Consider the following 22,145-nt stretch of genomic DNA (forward strand, 5'->3'; position numbering starts at 1 on the left):
TAGTTATATATGTATACAAGAAATGTTTTTAAAACACAGCTTTCTAGCATAAAAAGAGTTACCTGAGTACAGCACACAAAAACTGCCCCCATGCATGTGTGCACCTAACACCAATAACAGAAGTCAGTGCCAACAGCAAAGAGAACAGATGACTATAAATGAACACCTTAACTTCAAAATGTAAAAATATTACTGTTTTTACACATACTTACAAAGGACTGGGGATCAAGAAGTAAGTGTTTCCTGCTAACAGCACAGCTGGATGAAGGCACCACCTCCCATGAGTGTGAACACCGTGTGTGCAGTGACGGGGATTAGCTCAGCAGCACAAGCACCTGCCTTGATCATGAGTTTGATCCCTGATGCAAAAAACAAAAAAAACAAAAGAAAACCAGGGAGATACTATGAAATATTTGTGAAAAGATTTTGTGCCCTGGACGGGAAGCTGCAGCGGTGCAAGGCTGGGAGGCAGAACCAAGAGGCTCTATCTTGAGGTCATCTTCCCTGCCCCCAAGCAATTTACCTGCAGTGTGAAATGAACTCCATTGGGCTACCTGTGCATCAGTTATGTCCCTTAGGCTCCACCCCAAACCTAAGCTACATGTATGTTCCCACACCGCGTGTCGGGCGGAGAGAATGCCAGACCCCGAAGATCATGCAGTCTCTCCACATTCTTAAAATAAGGCCACTTTTATTTCATACTTCTTATCTCTTTAGCTGTGCCGAAAATTCTATCAGATGGTTCTCTGACTGGGAATGGCAGACGAGAGACTGCTAAAACCTCCCAGTCTGAGTCCCCTGCCATTCATGGACCAGACTGCATACTGGATTAACTCCTCAACACGTGGGAGCTGCTAAACTTGTCGCCTAGTTTGCAAACAACATTGGTCTAATTCATTTACCACAGGTGAGCAAACTCTGGAGATTGCTCTGCGCCCACGCAGGATTTCTTCCTGTTCCCTGGACTCAAGTAGCACTCTCACGTCCTTAGGCAGCTCTGAAGTAGAGTCTTTACTGTAAGCTCTCACATCCCTTAGAGCCTGAGGCAGAGCCGTTACTGTAATCCATGGGAAATCCACTCATGACTTTTGGTAACAACCAAAAAACACGAGTTTTGGAATTGATTACTGATTACCGTTCGGTCTAAGAGGTTAAGGTGGCGACCTGACCTGTCTTAGGTCATGGTCCAGCTCACCTGACTGTGATTTGATCATGGGAAATATCTTTTCACCTTCCCCAAAAAACCACATCTTTGGGGTGCTTGGTTTGTAATCTGGGCACTCTGGGATTAAAGAAAACCATAAAAACTAAACAATCTTACTGCCAGGATCACACTGATGACAAGTTTGCAAAAACTCTCCATCTTTGGGCCTTTGTTTTGAGAATGTGTCCCTCTCTCCCTCTGCTCTTCCAGGATCCCTCTCCCTCCCCTCACTTAGGAGATAAATTCTTTCTTTACAGCCTTTCCCCTATATCTCAAACACCAAACTCCGCAGCTTTCTCAGTGTCCTCCTTTCCTCCCCGCCTCACCCATTTCTCAATCCCTCCACGTGCTGACCCGCCTTTCCGGCCAGGATGGGGAAGGTACGCCCAGACAGTGCTGAGGGAGGTGTACGCGGACAGCATTGGGCTGCGCCATAGCAGCGCTCTGCCCACCCTATGTGCTCCGCCCCCGCCCTGCATGCTCCGCCCCTGCCCTGTGTGCTCCACCCCCACCCTGCATGCTCCACACATCTCCTGAGCAGTCCCAGTCCCCGCCCCAGAGTGCAAGCACAGCTCTGAGTGTGAGCAGGGCTCTGAGTGTGAGCTGGGCTCTGAGCGGCGGCTCAGAGGGGGAGACAACAGGATGCTGTGGGAGAAAAAGGGCCCAATTCTTATTTCAAGGGATCTCTAATTCACTGTTGCTGGTCTGATGGTATATTCATGCTTTCAAATATAGAATTGGGATTGTTTCTGCTGTCTTTTTCTTGTGTTCCAGCCAAGAGATACAAATCACACCAACATGAGTAAACCAGCCAAATAATAATTTTAAACAAAAATTTATGCAATGTATGATGACAAATGTTTTCTTTCAGATCCAGACATACGCTTAGAGATGTTTCACAAATTTCTTCGGTGTTCAAATGTTAAACACTCATGGTTGGTAGCCATTTAATGTTCTATGTTAAGTTTACTGCCTATATTATACTGTACTGTTATCAATCTTTGAGATGTTTAACAACTGAAATTAAGAGATAATTATAAATTCCTTTTAGATTCCTTTTGCTGGAATCCATTAGACCTTTTCAAAAAAAAAGGTTAGATAATGCATGCAAAACAACAAGACCAACACTGGGGCAGAGACCTGGCTTGAGCATTTGCCAGCCTGTCTGACTGCCCTGGCTCTGCCCTCCGCTGAGCCATAATTAACTGTACTCAACTGGCGTTAAATGAGACCATAGCTGATCTCTCTCCTAAATAAAAAGGTAAAATTAATAAAACAGGCCATCCTCCAAAAATCAGATGGCATTAGACATTTTAACAGCATAAAGAGATACATTATATGACAAATGAACGACATGTCAGTTCCTAAAATTCCCTGGACCTTATCCTCCTTATGAGAAGCCATTACTAAAGTTATAAATATCCTGTTGATTATATTATTTAACTCCTGCATACTTAATTAATTCTACAGATACCTTCTACTGTGGCCAGATTCCAAGACAAAAGGCTAAACTTGGCCTTCAAACCCCACAGGGAGACCTTCTTAATATGGCTTTTCATGTTTTCAACAACAGAAATAAAAATAACCATCTGATCTTTTAGCAGTGACACTTGGAGCTCTGAGACAGGTAAACCGACACAAGGTGGAGCTGCCTGAGCCCCTCCTGGACCATGCCTCGAATGCAGCAGAAGGACATTGGGGAAGAGAGTGCCCCATCCTGGCATTCCTTTGGGACCTTACCCCAGGGCTACTGGACTGTCCTAGCCACCAGAGAGTGGGTAAGCCATCCTAACTTCTAGCCCTCACAGGAAATGCCAACACTGCCAGATTCATCACTGACAGGCTAACTGGTGCCCTCCCAACCCATCACTGACATCTGCTTAAACTTGCTGCTGAAGACTGATGGGGCTCGGGGTCCACAGCCCCCGTTAAGGTGTCCTTCTCGGAGTCCCAAGTCCCACTGGAGGTCTCAGGTAAGACATTCTCTATACTTGTGGACATAGAGGCCATGTATAAGGTTCTTCCTGAGCTTTCCAGCCACTATATTAAGTCCTCAGTCTATAGGGGGTATTGACGGCCAACCTATGCAGCCTTTACAGACAGGGCCTGTTCCATGCAGGTTCCAGATTGCTTCTTCTCTGGTCAATCCCATAGTTTGAGATACCTCCTATCCTACCTGCGCTGTCCATGTCCTACCTATTTTAATTCATCTCAGGGATCCTTCAACTTTTCCTTGTGTTCCCCAATATCCCATAGCTCCTAAACATTTACAGGGACTTAAACCTATAATTAAATGCCTGTTAGACAATGGTTTCTTAAACCTACCCATTCACCCTATCATACTTCTATTCTCCTGGTGTTCAAGCCTGATGGGTCTCACCCTCTAGTACAGGACCTTAAGATACTCAATAGTGCTGTTACCCCAGTGCACCCAGTGGTGCCAAACCCTTATACCATGCTCTCAAATCCTTCCCTCCACCACTCACTTTACTGTCCTAAATCTTAAAAATGCCTTTTTATTCCTTTGTGTTTATGCAGACTGACCCAGACACTCTGAGGTCTCAACAGTTTACACCTGTTATCTCTAGTAAACCCTCTCCTCAGGGACACACAGCACCCCCTTCCTTTCCTATTCACCAATTTCTCAGACACAAACCTGGTCAACACTGACAGATAAATTTTATCTTCTCACCTTTGTTTATATTTTTTCAGGATACATAAAAGCCTTTCCCACAACCAGGGAGACTGCTGATACACTTATGAAAGTCCTGTTACATAAAACCATCGCAAGAACTACAACCAAAGTGGAGCGGCCCATACCTGGTCTTCTTGGAAACCTCAGCAGTGGTCAGAGTTGCTAGACTGCCATCCTGGTTCCACATCACTCAGGCTAAGTGTTGCCCTCCCAGCCCCAGATCTAACCATCCTTTTGCCCACTCATCTCCACCTCACCAAGGCCTCACAGCCACAACTCGAAGGCTGTCATGTTTTGTTATCCAGTTTGGTTCCTAATTTCTTATCCTTTTTACAGCAGGACTCTCAATAGTCTTTCCTAAAGACTCCCACATCATGCATACCAGAGATAAGTCTTACCTACCTACCCTCTGAACTTTTACCCTTTCAGATGGGGGAATAATCACCTCTCATAACTTCACTCCTCCTAACCCCACACTTATGTTTCAGAATTCTACCTCACTGTAGCAATGATTCTACCTCAACACGGTCCTGATAAAATGACATATCAAAATTAAAGGCACCTTTCCTTTTACCTCACCTGGGTTCTTAAATATGATAGTGGCCTGCCTCCTCATAACACCTTGTATAACACCTTGTTTCTTTGTTTTTCCAGTCTAATGTATGGGTATTCACCAATGATAAAGTTGTCCTGGTTAAAACACCTGGCACTAGCTTTTACATGGGCATCAACCGTCATCCTGTTAACCCTCCTAAACCCCAGTACAGTACTTTCAGCAGGAAGCAGTAAAAGAAAGAAAAACTCCACTCTTTTTCCTAATAATAAAAAGACGGGAATGAAAAGATTTTGCCCTGGATGGGAAGCTGCAGCGGTGAGAGGCTGGGAGGCAGAACCAAGGGTTTCTATCTTGAGGTCACCTTTCCCACCCCTGGGCAATTTATCTGTGGTGCCGAATGAATACCAATGGTCTACCTGTGCATCAGTAATGCCCCTTAGGCTCCACCCAAACCTAAGCTACTTGTATGCCCCCCACACCACGTGTCAGGTAGAGAGAATGCCAGACCCCAGAGGTATGAAATCTCTCTCCACATTCTTAAAATAAAGGCCACTTTTATTTCATATTTCTTATCTTTTTAGCCACGCTGAAAATCCTATCAATTTGCACTGGGGATTTCGCTTAGCAGCTCAAGTGCTTGCCTGGTAAGTACAAAGTCATGAGTTTGATCCCCAGTACTAAAAAACAAACAAAATTTAAAAATTTTTGAAAAAGGACAACTTTTTAGGACTTATACTATCTGACTTTAAGGTTTAATGTGAAACCACATAACCAGGACAGTGTGTGGACTTAGCTCATGGACAAATGGACACACGGACTCAAGGGAGAGTTCAAAACTACATGTGTGGTCAGACCACAGACTGAGCACCAGTACGGTTCAGTACACAAGAGATCAGCTTAGAAAATACCGAATATTGATTCATTCTTCAGATCATATACAAAAGCTAACTCAAGATGACTTTCAGACCTAAAAGTAAAGGTTAAAGCTATAAAGATGGGAGAAAAAAATAGGGCGATACCATTATGACCTCAGGAAAAACAAAGATGCTCAGGCGAAAATCACAAGTGCTAACCACATTTTAAAAAGTAAGACAGGGCGAGGGATTTAACTCAGTGGCATAAGCGCCTGCCTGGAAAGCACAAGGTCGTGAGTTCGATCCCCAGTGCTACAAAAAAAAAAAAAAAAAAAAGCAATCCAACGAGAAAAAATCTGCAATCCTAACACCTGACAAAGACTTGAATCCAGATACACATGTGTATGTACTTACATAATATGTAAACAGATATGTGTACTATACATCCTACAAGTCAATAAAAAAGGTATCCCAATAAAATATAGGAAGAGTTGAAAACACATCATAAAAACAGCATATACAAATGGCCAATTCTTTCAAAGATGCCAATATTAATATATATGGGAAATGTAAATTCAAATCACAACGATGTACAGTACTACTGTATGCTCACTAGAGAGCTAAAATGACAGAGGATAACACCGAACACTGGAAAGAATATGAACAACTGAAACAGATAAACCACTGATAAAAGCATGAAGCAGTATAACTGGAGTAGGAAAATATCTAGCAGCTCCTTAAAATTTAATTGTATTCTTACCCCATGATTCAGAACTGTGACCTCAAGGTAGTCATCCAAGAGGAATGAAAACGTTAAACTCAGAAAGTACTGGAGGCTAGAGGGGGGTAGCTCAGCAGGGAGGGGAGCTCACATGCCTAGTAAGTGTGGTGTGCTCACTGGGTTGATCCCTAGTACGGTAAGTAAAAATATTTGTAAAGTACATATATGCACGTTCATCACAGCTTTATTCAAAGAGCAAAAATTTGGAAACAATCAAAATGTTCATCCACACAAAAGTGGATAAGCAAACAGTGGTATTTTCAAACAGAAAAACACTATTCAGTAATAACTTGGTTACTTTTCTCCCTACCCGACGCCTAAAATGAAGGAAGGAAGGAAAGGTTTATTTAGCTCACAGTTCGTAGAGGTACCAGCCTGTAATCAGCTGGCTCCAAGGCGGGGTGGCGTGGCATTGAGGAAAACAGTCCAAGGCAGCTGAACAACAGCTGGAGGAGCAGGAGGGGAGGACAAGCTGCTTCTCCTCCCTGGATTGTAAGCAGGTGCCAGCCTCGGGTGACTGCAGCACTCACAGGGGCCCAGTGCCCTCCTCCTGCACAGGGTGAGGAGGTTGGCAAAGGGAAGAGCCGGGCCCTGCTGACTTGGCTAACTTGTACACTTCTCAGGCTGACACACTGACCAGCATCCTAAAGCAGTGAGGGCACGTCCTCCACACTGTAAGATGTAGAGCTGCTGGGTTACTCAGGTCTTTAGACTTCTTAAATAATCAACATTCAGACTTACACACAAGGAACTTACAAGCAAAGGAACTGCACACAGCCACGTGTCTGCACATGCCTCTCCACGGCCAGAACACAGGAAAACATATCCAGGCATCCATTCCAAAGAGTCCTTAACAACAAGGCGCCAGGCACAGTGCGCTCATGTCAGACTAAAGACAATCCCAGGGCAGGAAGCAGGCGCACAGCACGGGTTCGACCTGCCCTATATCATTTCTGAACCCAGTGACTTAGAGAGGGGCCACTTCACTGCAATGTATGGGTCTTAACTAGATCCTCACTCCAAAAGCGAAGCTGGTTACCACTATGACATCACAGACAAGGCCAGCCTGCACTCCACAGTGGCCAGCTGAGCAGTCAACCCCCAGGCCCACAGCACAAGCATGAAGGGCCCACAGCACGGTTCTTCAACAAGCAGCCGCCTCCTCTACCGCCTTTTCTAATGGAAACAGCGCCAAGTAAGCTGGAGTGAGCTGCAGAGCCCCCCAGCCCTCCAAACTCTCACTGGTTCTCAACACAGTCTTTATTACCCACGCTCTTTTCTCCACATTAGATAAAGGCGAGACAGAGTTACAGATTTTCAGATGTAGTGACAACTCTGCTATCTGTTACCTAGAAGAAACTACAGTAAATGAGGTCAGCTACAGTAAATGACAACTTGAAGATAGCCTTAAAATACTTTCATAATATACAAAGTGTGGCTTCCCCACGCACAAGTGTGCACACACATACACACACTACATGGCCTCACAGACCCAGTTAGACACCATTACTCGGTGTCCACCACATGCCTCCCTGTGGACAGAACCCGCCCTCCTTTTAGGAGCTGAGGTCCAGATGCAAACAAGCAGGTCTCAGGTCTCAGGACACAGGTGCCAAGGGAACACACACAGAGGATGGCAACCCACACACAGAGGATCTCAACACCACTGCAGGAACTTGCTGCCCGCTCTGTCTCCGTCTCGGGGTGTGCACACCTGCTGTGTGCTGAGTGTCAGGAGCAAGGCAGGGAGAAAGCACGTGTCCGTTCCAGACTTGAACTTGTCCTGCCACCACTGAATTGGGGATCCCCTGGCAACCAAAAAAGCACCCCAGGTCACACTCACCGGAGACAACTCCTCTTCTGAGTGTGCCAACACACACAGGACTGCACTCTGGGTGCTGTACCTCTCAGGGAGAACACTACAAAAGCCAAGGAACTGTTTTTATTTTGGTAAAATATGCACAAAAGTTACTGTCTAACCATCGTTAAATACACAGCCGTTCTGAGAGCATCCACACTGCTGTGCATTGCCACCACCCATCTCCAGGGCTCTGCAGACTTGCCAAATAAAACTCCGCGCCCCAAGCATACAGCTCCCACTCCGCTGCTCTCTGAAACCACTATCGCACTCTCCATCTCCAGAACCTGACTGCTCTGGAGTCTCATGTTAAGTGGAATCATACAACATTCATGTGAGGCTCATCTGTGTTGTATCATGTCCTGGAATTTCCTACCTGTTTAAGGTTGAATCATATCCCACTTTACAGATAGGTCACTTTTCACTTACCCACTACAGTGCTGCAGTTTTTATCTAGAATGTTCCCTAAAGGTCCAAGGTGAGGACAGCTTGGGACAGCCTGAGGTGCTGCTGGGACATGGCAGGATCTTGGAGCGGTGGAGATGGGATGTCCTAGGTCACTGCTGTCAGAAAGGCTGAGAAGACTCTGGTCTTCGGCTTCCCAGCCTCCTGCATCAACACTCTTGCCACGACACACCCCAGACCTCCACACTGTGAGCAAAACCTTTCTCTTCCAAGTTCACCTCATACAGCAACAAAAGGGCAATGGACACAGCCCCAGGGGCACTCAGACGGTCTCCTCTTCTCACCATTCCCAATAATGCGCTGGGTGTGGGTGCACAAATACCTTGAGTCCTGCCTTCACTCCCTTGGGTAATCCAAGAAGCGGAACTGCTGGACTGAACAGTAACTCCGCACTTGTGCTCTGAGGGACAAACATGCTGCTTCCCACAGCAGCTGCATCACTTCCCATGGCAACAGCAGCACGTGGCACTCAACTTCCCCACACCCGAGGCAACGCGGATTCTGTCTGTCTGACAAATGCCGCCCCAAGGGTCATGAGATAGTGTTTTGCTGCAGTTTCAATGAAGAGCATTTTCTTTAACAGTCAGCTGGTCCCAGTCTAGAGCATCCCTTGCAGCGTTAATTCTCTATGAAAAGTCTCCGCAAGTCCCCAGTGCACCACTCCGCTGAGACTGTCTTGGGACACCTGTTCCCGCAGCCCCCATCACCTCCCTGATGATCTGTCCCCTGCAGAGCCTGACTCCCATCCATGCTCCCAGCAAGCAACTCTGCCCTGCCTGTTACACCAGCCACAGGAGATGTCACTGCTGAGATGAGACTGTTCTCATCAGGCCTCGAGAACCCCGGAGTGGGGAAGGGCGAGGGTCGGCACGCCCGCCTCCCTCCTGGGGTGAGTCCAGCACCACACTCTGTAAGCTCCACCAGCCCCTTCTAGTTCTGCGAGCATCTCACCTGTCACATGCGCTCCTCACAGACTCATGCAATGACGTTTATCTGTCACACCCTTCAAGAATGCAGCGATGCAGAGAGGACACACTGTACAGAACACCTGTCAGCGAGACACTCTACCGGCAAGCAGGTCCCGGCAACCCCGGGCCTCTAAGGCCAACAACTCAGTTTTCAGAGTGCACACATCTTCTCCTTTCTTGCCTTCAAAACCCGCTCCTGGCTCCACCTCCCAGCATTCACTATGGCCTGTGTACTCCTGTTACAACACTAATTTTTCCAAACAAAGACTATTGCTCTCTGAGACACTGATTATTCAGGACACGTTTTGGATGGAATCTGAACCGTCCCCCAAACACCCGTATGCTGACCTCCCTGTCATTAGCGTGTGGTATCCTCAGGAGGTGCTGGAAGCCTTAGGGTCACGGGGAGCCCCCTCAGGGGACTGTAGGACACTGGCACCTCCTTTGTTGCCTCCCCACCACTGTGAGGTGAGCGGGCCTCGCGTGCCATACACCTGGTGTCATGGTGCACTCTGGTGCCACAGGCCAAAGCAACAGGTGCGGCAACCAGGGACCAACCACTCGTACCCCGTGCGCCAGGGTAAACTTCCCTTCACTGAATGTTCATTTCAGGTTCTCTCCATGGTGGCAGAGACCTGATAGAGACCACACTGCACTCCTACCACACGGTTACTCTCCTCCCTCCTTCCAAGAAACCCCTCTTCCCAGGGGCACAGCTGGCCCTCCACAGCCTCAGACCCCAACACCGCATCCGGAAAATAGTATTCCCTCAAGCAGTGCACCACAGCCCAGGGTGGTGGTGTACAACGACAATCCTACAACTCTGGAGACAGGCAGGAGGACCACCCCCTGCGAGTTCAAGGCCACCTTAGACTACAAGGCGAGACCCTCAACAAAACAAAACAACAAAAAAGCATCTGCACTGAACATGTCCACTTTTTTCCTTTTATTGTTCCCTAAAGCAATACTGTATAACAGGATTTATATAGCATGTACATGGCATCAGGTATCAACTCACCTACACACAGGAGATTTAGGAGACCTACCGATTTCACAGACTATGTGAAAATATCACATCATTATCAAATGAGAGGCTTGAATTCGGGACCTGCAGGGGTCTAGGATCATGCTCAACAGACACGAAGGGACAGATGTTCTACAAATGACCTGAACCCACCTGGCTCCTTGCCTAATTCTCACTCACATGTCGAAGAAGACTCGGACAGGAGCCAGGCAGCCCCACCCTGAGCTGTGCCTGGGATGCACTCCCTGGCCAACCAGGACTTTCACCTGGCTGATTCATTGGTAAAGTCCTTTAGAAGAGAGATTAAAGCTGGGCGTGGTGGTACACCTGTGATCCCAGCACTCAGGAGGCTCAGGTAGGAGGACTGCCACAATTTTGAGGCCAGCCTGGCTAGGAAGTGAGTGCAAAGTTAGTCTGAACTATGTGGTGAGACTCTGTCTTAGAAAAATAAAACAATAAAAGTGAGGTTGAGGCTAAGTACTGTGTAGAGCCACACATCTGTAACACCAGCTACTTTGGAGGCTGAGGCAAGACGATCACAAGTTTGAGGCCATCCAAAGCGATTCAGTGAGATCCTGTCTCCATTTAAAATTTAAAAAGTCCTGGAAATGCAGTTGGATGGTTCTTGCCTAGCTCACAGGAGGTCTTAGGCTCATGCTACAGAACACCAAAAGGAAAGATTTTTGACTTACCAAAATACAAAACAAGACACCCAAGATTCCTATAGTGGCACATGCCTGTAACCCCAGCACTCAGAAAGCCGAGGAAGGAGGATTATGAGATTGTAAACCTTGCTACATGGTGAGATCTGTCTTTAAAAAAAACAGACTTAAGGCAGGGATTTAGCTCAGTGGCATGCGTGCCTACCTGGCAAACATGAGGTTGTGAGTTTCATCCCTGGTACCCCCACCATCACCAAAAAAAACCAAAAAAAACAAAACCGAGACTGAAGAGAAAGCCAGTCCCAAACCTCCCACGGAAGGACTTGGCTCTTGTTAAGTGGAGAATGTCTGGAAATGCTGCCACGGGGTGATTTATTTCAGGTCTAAACTTGCAATAAGACACAGTTTTTTACGGGGTAAGAAATCACAAGTTCCCCTCCCCCCCTGGTAAGCGGCTGTGCGTGTGGCAGGCTCAGGTGGCCCAGCACGGGAGCCACTGGTGTGTACTGGGACCCGCACCATTCTGGGACCTGGAGCACCGGGAAACCAAGCAACCCCTCCCCCCGCCTGTTTTGTTTTATTGAACTTCAATATACACGAAAGTGTGGACAGCTATTTTGAAGAGAACAAGAGACTCTACAACAGCCATTACTGACTTCCCTATTGTCTGGTTCCTCGTTCTATTCAGATCTGTTTTATACTATGTTGTTTTGTATGAATTCTCTGTATGTAAAGACATGGACAATTATTTGGAAGAAAACAAGAGACAATATGATAGACAGTGAAGATCTAGGTCATGTAGCTTTGAAATTTATATCTCTTACATTGCTTTCTTATGTCCCATTTTGTTCTGTTATGTTGTGTTTAATCTTACCCCCTTTAAAATTAAAAAAATTTTTAAAAAAGAAATCACAAGTTTAGATCTCTTAAAACCGGATTTTACAACTTTTTTGCTTGTTTGACTCTGCTCACTTGCTTCCTTGATTTACAGTACTAGGGACTGAACCCATACCCTCTGCACTAAGCTACACCCACAGACCTTTTTTTTATTTTTAAATTTTGACACAGAGTCTTGGAAAACCACTAAAAGTTGCCCAGACTGCACTCAAACTTTCAATCCTCCTGGTCAGCCTCCCGCAGTGCTAGGAGCACAGACGGGCACCACCACACCCAGCATGACTCCAGTTTCTGGGGTTTTTCCCTGACTTTTTTTCCTTCAGTCAGATTTTACTGGCACATGTTGGACATCGATAATGATCACACTCATCACTGAGAATTTGTACCTGTACATGACACAATGTGTTTTCCCCATTTATTTACCTTCCCTTCAACCCCTCCTGCCCTCCCCACTTACGAAAGGTTTGTTTTCATTTTTTCCTTTTTTTCATGTTTTCTACTTTTCCCCCTTTCCTCGCTCTTCATTTGACTCGTTTCACGCTCTGCAGCTTGGCTGTATTAGTCAGCTTCCCCTCGACAGGACAAAATTCCTGACACCGCCACATAAAGACAGGAGTGTAGCCAGGGGTGGCGATGCACTCCTGCAGACCCCAGCACTCAGGGAGTGCTGGTCAGGGAGGCTGACTCAGGACGAGCTCTTAAAGAGGTTTATTTGTGTTTGCTGGTCACCAGTTCTCTGAAATACATAAACTGAGCTGAAATGACACATACAGATTTCCTTTGTTTTCTCTGAAAGTCTTAAGAGCTAGTGTCATGTGTCCTGAGGTTCCTCCTGCTGTGACAGTGTCTCAGATTTCATGACTTTGACTAGAGAACTGGTTGGCATCTCTGTATGTGTTCCCCAGTTCAGGTCGGTACGGTTTGCCGTGTTTTTCTCAGGGTCACACTGGGGCCATGGGACTTGGCAGGCTATCACAGAGATAAAGTGCCTTTCTCCTATCATTTTATTAAGGCCACGTGAGCTATTTCTGAGTCACAACACACACTCCACCCAGCCCTGAGGTCTGTCAAAATGACGAGTGCCCCTGAGCAGTGCTGTTAGCAGACGTGTGTGCCTGAGGTGTGTCTGTGCTTCTCTGACACTTCCACATCCCTGGGAAGTCATGCTTGGTTTTATTTGGGTTTTATACGACGACTGCGATGTTTTCACTCTGAAGTTAACTTCTTTAAACAAATACCCATAGTTATCTCTTCTCTGAAGGCACTGCTGGCTCGGCGCCCACCAGGGACAGAGGACCCTCCACCTGCGTTTTGGAATCTGCACTACTACATAGGTTTACTTCCTCTCAGGGCCCATGAACTGGCAGCCCGGTCCTTTCCTGGGAGCTCCTAAAAACAGTCTCGTGAGATTCCGACCACCAACCACAAGATTTTCCAGTCCCTCCGAGGCAATGTTCATTCTGCTTCAGAGCACGCTGACCCCGCGCTGGACCAGGAGTCCCGGGGCCCTCCAGACCATATTCAGCTCTCCTGCACCAGGAGAGGGGCGATCCGGAACCTGTGCACCCCGGGAGCGCGGCGGGGCCATTCGGGTTTCTGCAGCCCGCAGACCGGTCAGGTCTACACCAGAAACGTCTCCGTCCAGGACCCCGGCGCAGAGGCCGCCGGCGGGGGCGCTCGCCGCGCCGGGACGAGGCCCGGGCCGCCGTCAGCTCGGTCCCGGCCCGGCCCGGCCCAGGCGGGAGGCCAGGGCGCAGACGGGCCGGGCCGGGTCGCGGGGAGGCCGCGTGGCCCGGGAGGTTAGGGACCGCGGCGCGGCGAGGACCGAGCCTCTGCAGCATCCCCGCCCAGCCCTCGCGGCCCGAGCCCTACCTCGCCGCTTAGCGCGCACGATGCCCTTCTTCTGCAGCACAAACGTGGACCCGTTCACCAGGCTGGACACGACGGCCACGCCGAGGCCAAGGGACACGGCCGCGGGGCTCGGGCTGCGCGCCCCCTCCCCCGCCGCCGCCGCCGCAGCCGCTGCAGTCCCCATGCCGCCCGCGCGCCCTCGCGCCTGCGCCTCTGCGCCGCGCCCTGAAGGGGGCGGGTCCGCGGGCCCGGGGGCGGGGCCTGGATGGTGGGCGGGGCCGTGGGCGGAGCTCCGGGCCCCCTGGGAGGCCGCTGCGGTGTCTCTGGATCTCGCTCGGGGGACTCCAGCTAGCGTGCGGCGGCTCTCGGCGCTGCGGACCGGGCCTGGGGTCTGGGGCGGCGCCCGGAGAGGCCCAGCTCGCGGGAATGAGGCACGGGGGAGCCTCCGCCGGTGAGGAGGAGGGAAAGCGGGGCCCAGAGTTGGCGAACAGAGAGAAACCGCTGGAAGGAGTTCGCCTCCAGATGGCGGCGCAGGCCTGTGGTGCGGCCCGGCGCACCCTGGACCGGGAACCCGCGGGCCCGCGCGCGACCCGAGGCCGGGAGCGGGGACCGCGCGGCTGCACCCCATCGCTGCTCCTCCCCGCCCCTCCCCCTTCTCTTCCCCTCCTCCCCCCTACCCCCTCATCTCCCCTGAGCCCCTCTATGCTTGATGGGAATTGAATCCAGGACTCTGCGTTGAGCTAAATCTGCAGGCCTTTTTGTTTTTGAGATAGGGTCTCTTTAAATCCCTAAATTGCCCAAACTGAGCTTCGACTTTCATTCCTCCTGCCTCAGCCTCCCAGAGATGTATACCATCACACCTGGCTCATTTTTTGTTATTGTTTTGGTTTGGCTTTTTGTTTGTTTTTTGGTTTGTTTTGTTTCGTTTTGAGACAGGGTCTCACCATGTAGTTGAAGCTGCCTTTGAACTCTGTTAACCTAGGCTGCGCTCAAACTTAGGGTGATCTTTCTGCCTCAGCCTCCATACTCCCAAGATTACAGACGTTCGCCTGGCTCCCTTTAATTTTTAATAAAATAAAATGGGACCCGAAAAAAATGATTTTAAAATTACTGAGTCAGACAACCCTCATCTCATCGCTGTGGTTTCCAACATGCCATACGTACTTTTATGTTTCCTAGGACAATACATAAAATTTCCATTTTATTAATGCAGTATTATGGCAAAGTTCCACGTTGCTACATAACTGTGATTTTTTTTTTCTTTTGTACCGTGGATTGAACTCACGACCTTGCACTTGCCAGGCGGGCACTTGTGCTGCTAAGCTAAAGCCTCTGCCCCATAATTGTGATTAATTTAACGAAAATATTATTGGCATAAAGTTACTTTGTCTAAGCATTTAGCTATTGTGAGTTATGTTGCTACCAGCTTTTACTTCTATTATAAATGAAGCTATAACAAACATCTTCATGCATTTTGAAAATACTAGAGTATAAAAGTTTTTGCAACTTTTTGACAGCACTGTTTTGTGAAGCAATATAAAATCAGACTAGTGGCCAGGTACAGTAGTGCACTTCCCTAATCGCAGCACCTGAGAGGCTGAGGCAGGAGGATCACCAGGAGTTCAAGGACAGCTAGCCTGGGCTAGGCAGTGAGTTCAAGCAAGACCCTGTCTCAAAAAAAAATTGAACTATGTATGAAAACTTTGATGCTGAATAAATCCATTCATTGCTTCTTTATGTTATAGTAACGAGAACATATGATGTAAAAATCTGCCTTTTTTTCTTAATTTTTTAAGAAAAAACAAAATAATAGGAAAGTAACAATAGCTAATACATTGTGTATTGTTATATATATATTTTTAAGTTTTACTCTGTAGTTTAGGCTGGCCTATCTCTGCCTCCCAAGTGGCCAGGGCGACAGGCATGTGACTTCCCAGTATCACTACACACAAGCAGTGTGAGCAGCTGTTACCTCTGACCTCTTTTCAAACTTTTCCATCACCCCAGACACCAGCCATTAAAGGGTTTTCTTCTCGTTTCTCCCTCACTCCTGTCCCTTAGAACCTCAAATCTACCTTCTGTCCCTGGGAATGTACCTGTTCTAGGTATGTCATGAAAGTAGAACCACATAATAATTGTCCTTGTGACTGCCTTGTTTCATTTGCATAATTCTGGTATCCGGCCTTCATTCCTGTTCACAGTTGCATACTATTCCCTGATGTGACTATGCAACAGTTTGGTCTTTTGTTCATCTGCAAACTGACGCGGGCTTGTTCCCACTGTGGAGCTATTGTAAATAAGGCGGCAATGAACACTGGTGTGAAAGTGTGTGTTTGGGTCTTGATTTCAGTTCTTTGGGGCCTGCACCTAAAAGTGGGTTGCCGAGTCATGTGGGAGTCACGGTCAGCGTCTTGAGGGAAGGCCACTCCTTCCCACAGCAGCTGCACCGCTGGACACGATCACTAGCAGTGTGGAAGCTGCCTGTTACTCACATTATCATCAACATTCGTTATTTCCCAGCTTTTTTTTTTTTTACAGCAGCCATCCTGGTAGGTATGAAGTGGTTGCTTTTTCTAAACTGTTTTTCAGCATATGTGCTGTTTTGCTGTTGCTGTCATTTGGGGATTGAACCCAGGGCCTCACTGTGTAGCCCAGGCTGCAACAGGATTGTTTCTTTTTTGTTTGTGCATTTTTTGAGACAAGGTCACATTATGCAGTCAGGCCAGCTTAACCTCACTGCATAATCCAGGCTGGACTCAAATTCCCAGCAGCCCTCCTGCTTCAGCCTCCGGAGTGCTGGGATAACAGGCATGCACCACCATTCCTGGCTTGATACCAGTATACCAGTATACCAGTTAACAATACTAGTATTGTTAACGTCACAAAGGTATTCTGGGTTTTGTCATACAGAGAAAATCCGTTAATACCAGCCATGGGCAAACCTGCAGCGTCAAGTAAGTCAGCAACAGTAACGTTGTCCAAGACGATAGCATAAAAACCAGTACAGTACCACCCTAACCCTTAGAAAAGAAATATGCGATTAGGGTTAAACCCTAAGAGAAACCAAGTATTGTCATACAGCGCACATTTACTAATTGTGATAACTATACTGCTACTAATGATAGAAAAGAATTCAGCGGTAGTGACACAGTTAACTGTCTAAAGTCTAATAAAGCTTAACGGTTTTACTGTTAAAGACATAGGGGGCTAGAAATGGAGAATGTAAGAGAAAAATTGAAAAATTAACCATGAGAGGTGAGAAGGACAGAAAAGTGAGATCAAAGATTATTTTATAGAATTAGATAAACGTAACAAGAAAAAGAAAAAAATACTTGAGACATAAAAGAAGGAAGAGCCAGGCGTGGTGGTGTATACATGTAATCCTAGCACTCCGGAGGCTGAAGCAGGAGGATCACCTCCAGGGTAAGGCCAGCCTGGGCTACGTAGTGAGACCCTGTCTCAAAAGAGAGAAAAAGTCATATAGAGAAACGGAGGAAAAAGAAAACTGGAGTAAGAAAAAGAAGGAAGGAAGAAAAGTGAGTCCACAAACAGAAAAGAGCTTTCTGACTGTGGTTCTGAACGAGTCTCCAGCTGTGGAGCACAGCAGGTCTCAGTGTTCTCCACCCAGTGGTCCAGCCCAAGCCGAAGCCCTGGCCTCTGGCCTTGCCCACCTGGGGCGGGGAAGGCAGGCAGACCTGGCGTCTGTGCTGGACCCAGGCAGTGAGCAAGCTGCTTCTGAGAGCAGTTTTAACCAGCCCTGCTTGACACCAGAGTGGGGCTTCACGTCCTTCCTGACTGGTTTGTTTGTTTTGAGACACCGGCTTGCTTCAGCCTGACCATGAACTCACAGCAGTGCTGCTGTCAGGCTGGGGTTACAGGTGTGTGCTACCACACCTAGCAAGAGTCGGGCTTCATCTTGCTTCTTGGCAGGGTATAGTGGCTCATGCCTGTAATTCCAGCATTTGGGAGGCTGAGGCAGGAGGATATCCAGTCTGGGCAAGCATTTTAGAGAGATCTAAACCATTTTCAGCCCATTCAACTGTAACACCAGCCACTGAAGCTGAAAATTAACCACACATGTAGGGCTGGGGCATGGCCATCCCAAGAACTAAGGGTGCCTGGGGCAGCCACCTAAAGAAGCTGCTTCAGCCCAGAGAACCCCTGGCCCCAAGAGACTATCTGACAGTGCTTGCTAGGACAAGAGGTGTCATGTGACACTAACTTGCTAAAATGTATAAATAAACACCCCTGCTGTGCAGGGCAGTTTCTTTTCTCCCATCAGGAGAGATAGCTTGTTCATCTTCCTGCCCCACTTCACAGTCCTCACCCCGGGAGCCTCAAGAGCTACGTGGGCCAGGAAACTCCTCATTTAGCAGATGAGAAGGACACCTTCAGCCAGCCACAGAAGGAGGGAGGCGAATGGATCTCCTCGGTATGGAGCCCATCAGTGTCATCAGCTTCAAGCCCAAAAGTGTGTTAATATCCTCAGTGTTAATAGCATCAAAACTGAGCCTGTATCAGGTGTAAAACATGGGACATATTCTAAAAACTGCAAATGTGGGCTGGGGATTTAGCTCAGTGGCGTAGGCGCCTATCTGGCAAATGTGAGGTCATGAGTTCGATCCCCGACACCAAAAAAAAAAAAAATTACAGGGGGGCTGAGGATTTAGCTCAGCGGCATAAGCGCCTGCCTAAAAAAAAAAAAAAAAAACTGCAAATGTATAAAGAACTGTTTGTTGTATGCTTGATTCCAGTATTTACATTTCTTTTGTGGATTTCGATTAGGAAGTATTTTAATGATTATAGCCTTGTTGAGACAGCCACAAGGTAACTGACTCAGAGCAATATTTTAAATCTTTTTTTTTTATTTAAGAGGAAAAAGAGAAAAACACAAAACAAAACAAAGCAGTGTAAGGTTACACATAATACAGAACTACAAAAAAAAAAACCGTAACAGTAAGAAATCACCTGTTAATAGATTACATATTATCATCTTGGAAATAGTTGCTCAAATCACAGTATCAAAGAATACAAAGTAGACATTCAAACAGAGAGACTGCAAACAGCTGTGTTCGATGATCCAAAAACATTAATATAGTCAGCTATTTAACACCCCTAAACACACTTGCTGTTATATCCGTTAGAGCTCTTTTTTTTTTTTTTCCTCCCTCTCTTTTTTACAACAAAATTTACACATTTTAGATTTTATTACTCCTTAGTTCTTATTACTTTTTTTGGGGGGGAGAGAATAAAGTCAAATATGGCAAAACAAACCTGTCAGTCAAAACTAAGGCTAGACATAGCACATGATGTAGAACAGAGTACAAGGTTATTAACAATGGTTATCAACGTTGTCTCTTGTTTCCTTAAAAGGAATTGTCTATCTCATTAGATATTATAAAGTTGGACAAAACAGTAGAGAACAAGACCAATAAAACTTAGGCATTGTGAACATTACAGGACTTCCAAAGGAGACAATAGTCAAACCAGAATGGGCAGCAATATTTTAAATCTTGAGCAGGACAAAGATGGTGGAACAACAGAAGCCCCAGTAGCGCTTAAGCCCTCTGGGTTTGCTCAGTTAGATAAGAAAGGAGAGATGGGGAATAACTTCCCCACAAGAGGACAGCTTTGCTGTGAATTCTATCTTACAACACTTGGTATTTTTTTAAAGAGAATAAAACCAAGCAAAATAAAACAGAATAAGGCCAATCAAAACATTGTAAGTGTGGGGCTGGGGATTTAGCTCAGCGGCATAAGCGCCTGCCTTGCAAGCAGGCAGTCGTGAGTTCGATCCCTGGTACCAATAAAAAGGAAAAAGACAAAAAAAAAAAAAAAAAAAAAAAAAAAAAAAAAACAAAACAAACAAAAAAAAAACATTGTAAATGATACATGATTTCAAAACTAGATAATAGGAAATCAACAATGGCTACCATAATGCCTCTTGTTATCTTCAAAATAGCTGCCCATACCATCAGATATAGTAAAATCAAATAAAATAGAAGAGAATAGAACCAATAAAAACAAAACAATGAATGCAATACAGGACTTCAAAACGAGATAATAGTAAACCCATAGTAGCTACCATGAAGTATCTTGTTATCCTTAAAACTGCTGCCCATGCCATCAGATATAACAAAATCAAGACAAAACAGAGTAAGACCAAACCAGACAAAACAGTGAAAATGATACAGGATTTTAAAACAAGACAACAAGGAATTAACAGTGGTTACCTCTTTCAGGAGATCCCCTATAGATGCTACACTGCGTTTTCTTATCCTCTAAATAGATGATCAGACTTTCTTTGATGATGATGATCAGACTTTAGACCTGCAAAGTCAGTGAAACACTAAATTCCACATGCATTAACCTGTATTTTACTTCAACAGCTATCATCCCAGCCCGTGTTTCCCCAGATCAGCCAGCCCCTTAATAGGATGGTGGGGTCCCCCAGGCTGTGCTCTGGAAGGGCTGGCATCTGGTTCTCCTCCCTGTGGCCTGCATGTGGCACCAACCCACAGGGAGTGGCAGGCTTCTTGTTCTCCCCGCAGCCCTCGAGTGGAATAGCCACACCTGATATTTTTAATTGAGTCACAAGCAGCTATCGCCACCTTTTCATCTCAGATGAGTTTTGGTGCATCATAAGGGAACAGAGCCATTTTCTCCACCTCCCTCACATTTGGTGCTAAGAGGCCAGACAGGAGCGGAGTACATGGAGGGTTTTCAGTGTACCTATACGATTACTAAATTTCGAATCCCCAATAATCCGAGAGAAATTATAATCACTCAGGTCAACAATCCACAGCCTAAGGGAAAGGAAAGAACAAGGCTCATTGTTCTTTGTTTTTTTGGGGGTGGGGGCATTTTGCCAAAAATTGTTCTGCTGCACCTGTAGGGGCAACAGATCTAGTATCTGCCCAAAGTGCAGAGAATGGTATTAGTGGGCCATTTCATGTAAATTCAGAACTGATGTGGAAGGCCGACCTGGTCCAGGAAACCTCCAGCGGGGACTGTCAGGGTCCGATTGGCATGAGAAACTTGTGGTGGTCGGGGAATAATATGGTCCTGGTTTATGGTTTGCTGATTTTTGTTTCCAAAATACTCTCACAAGCCGTGATTTGCTCAGTGGTGTAAGAGCCTGCCTGACAAGCACGAGGTCATGAGTTCCATCCCTGGCACCCCCCCACACACACCAAATAAAAAAATAGAAAAAAGCCACCTCTTACAAAAGACAATTTCAGATAACCAATACAACAATAAACAACCTATACAACTTTAAAGATTCAATATTTGGCTTTCAGGAGCTAGTAATTGGCTGGCTGCAGCATATCACTGTCTTACTATGGCTTTGTAGTAATGTTACAGGCAGCTGAGTTAGCTAGAAATATTAATAGGCAGTGAGACAGGGCTAGGTCCTCCAAGGAGCCAGTGCAGAAGCCCAGATGCAACTGCAGGGGAGACAAACACCCCCTGCTGGAGGCCAGGCCTGGGAGACAAAAGACCAAACAAATACATTTACTAAGGACTAATATTCTTTTTTATTTTTTATTTTTATCGGTACCGGGGATTGAACTCATGACCACACGCTTGCAAGGGAGGCATTTATGCTGCTGAGCTAAATCCCTAGCCCCAGGACTGATATTCTAATAGCTCCCTGTCACCCTCTGGAAGTCAGGATCACCATCCCAACCCCCTAGGGAAGTCATGGCTCTCTACGAATGCCTGCTTGCTATGTGACTTGCTTCCCCATTTGTCCCCAGTGTAATCAATTTTACCTGGACAGTTAATCTTATTGACTAACTGCAGTTCTCTCCCACCTTATGCCCTTGTGGGTTCCCATTTTCCCCACCTAAAACCCATCTCGCCCCATGATTTTGCTCTCTAAAAGTCCTTAGAAAAGACAGAGTCCCTGACAACCCACTCAGGACTCCTTCTGTCTCTCTCTCAGACAAAAGTTTTCTTTCCCTCACAATAAAGATATTCTGCTCTTAACCTGCATTGTTTCTAAAATTCATTCTTCAATTTTAGAGAACACGAACTCCTATCAGACATACAGTAGGCTGAGAGTTTCATTCCTGTGTATTGTTGTGCTCTAACCCAAGCACCACTATCCCGTTCTGTATGTGTCGTTACCCTGGTAATCCTGTGCTCTGTCTCAACCTTTGTCCCCCTACGTGAAAGACAATTGTTCCTAGAATTAGCCGACCACAAATTGCCAAAATCCCATAAAAGAGTAAAAGAGACGCTCACTGACCACTAGCTACAGAAATTTCCCTAAAGACAACTGACTTCTTCACCCTTCCCTCCCACTCCTGCTTTGAGGTTTTTTC

General features: G+C 46.6%; 1 protein-coding gene across 3 annotated transcripts in view; it reads right to left on the reverse strand.

The window, feature by feature from the left end:
• Nucleotides 1-14,048, reverse strand: part of Nipa1 (NIPA magnesium transporter 1) — a 65,447-nt gene extending 51,399 nt beyond the window's left edge. For 2 of the 3 annotated variants that reach the window (XM_063249801.1, XM_063249800.1), the window contains exon 1: nt 13,837-14,048. In XM_063249801.1, the coding sequence (XP_063105871.1) occupies nt 13,837-13,999 (163 nt within the window). In that variant the 5' untranslated portion in view covers nt 14,000-14,048. Of the gene's footprint in view, nt 1-212; nt 360-13,836 lie in introns of all 3 variants that reach the window. The other variant, XM_063249802.1, reaches the window with a different exon arrangement.
• Between the last annotated feature and the right edge of the window lie 8,097 nt (nt 14,049-22,145).

The sequence above is a fragment of the Cavia porcellus genome, unplaced genomic scaffold, assembly GCF_034190915.1.
Source record: "Cavia porcellus strain 051 isolate PalLab524CR breed Dunkin Hartley unplaced genomic scaffold, mCavPor4.1 scaffold_6, whole genome shotgun sequence".
NCBI lineage: Eukaryota > Metazoa > Chordata > Mammalia > Rodentia > Caviidae > Cavia > Cavia porcellus.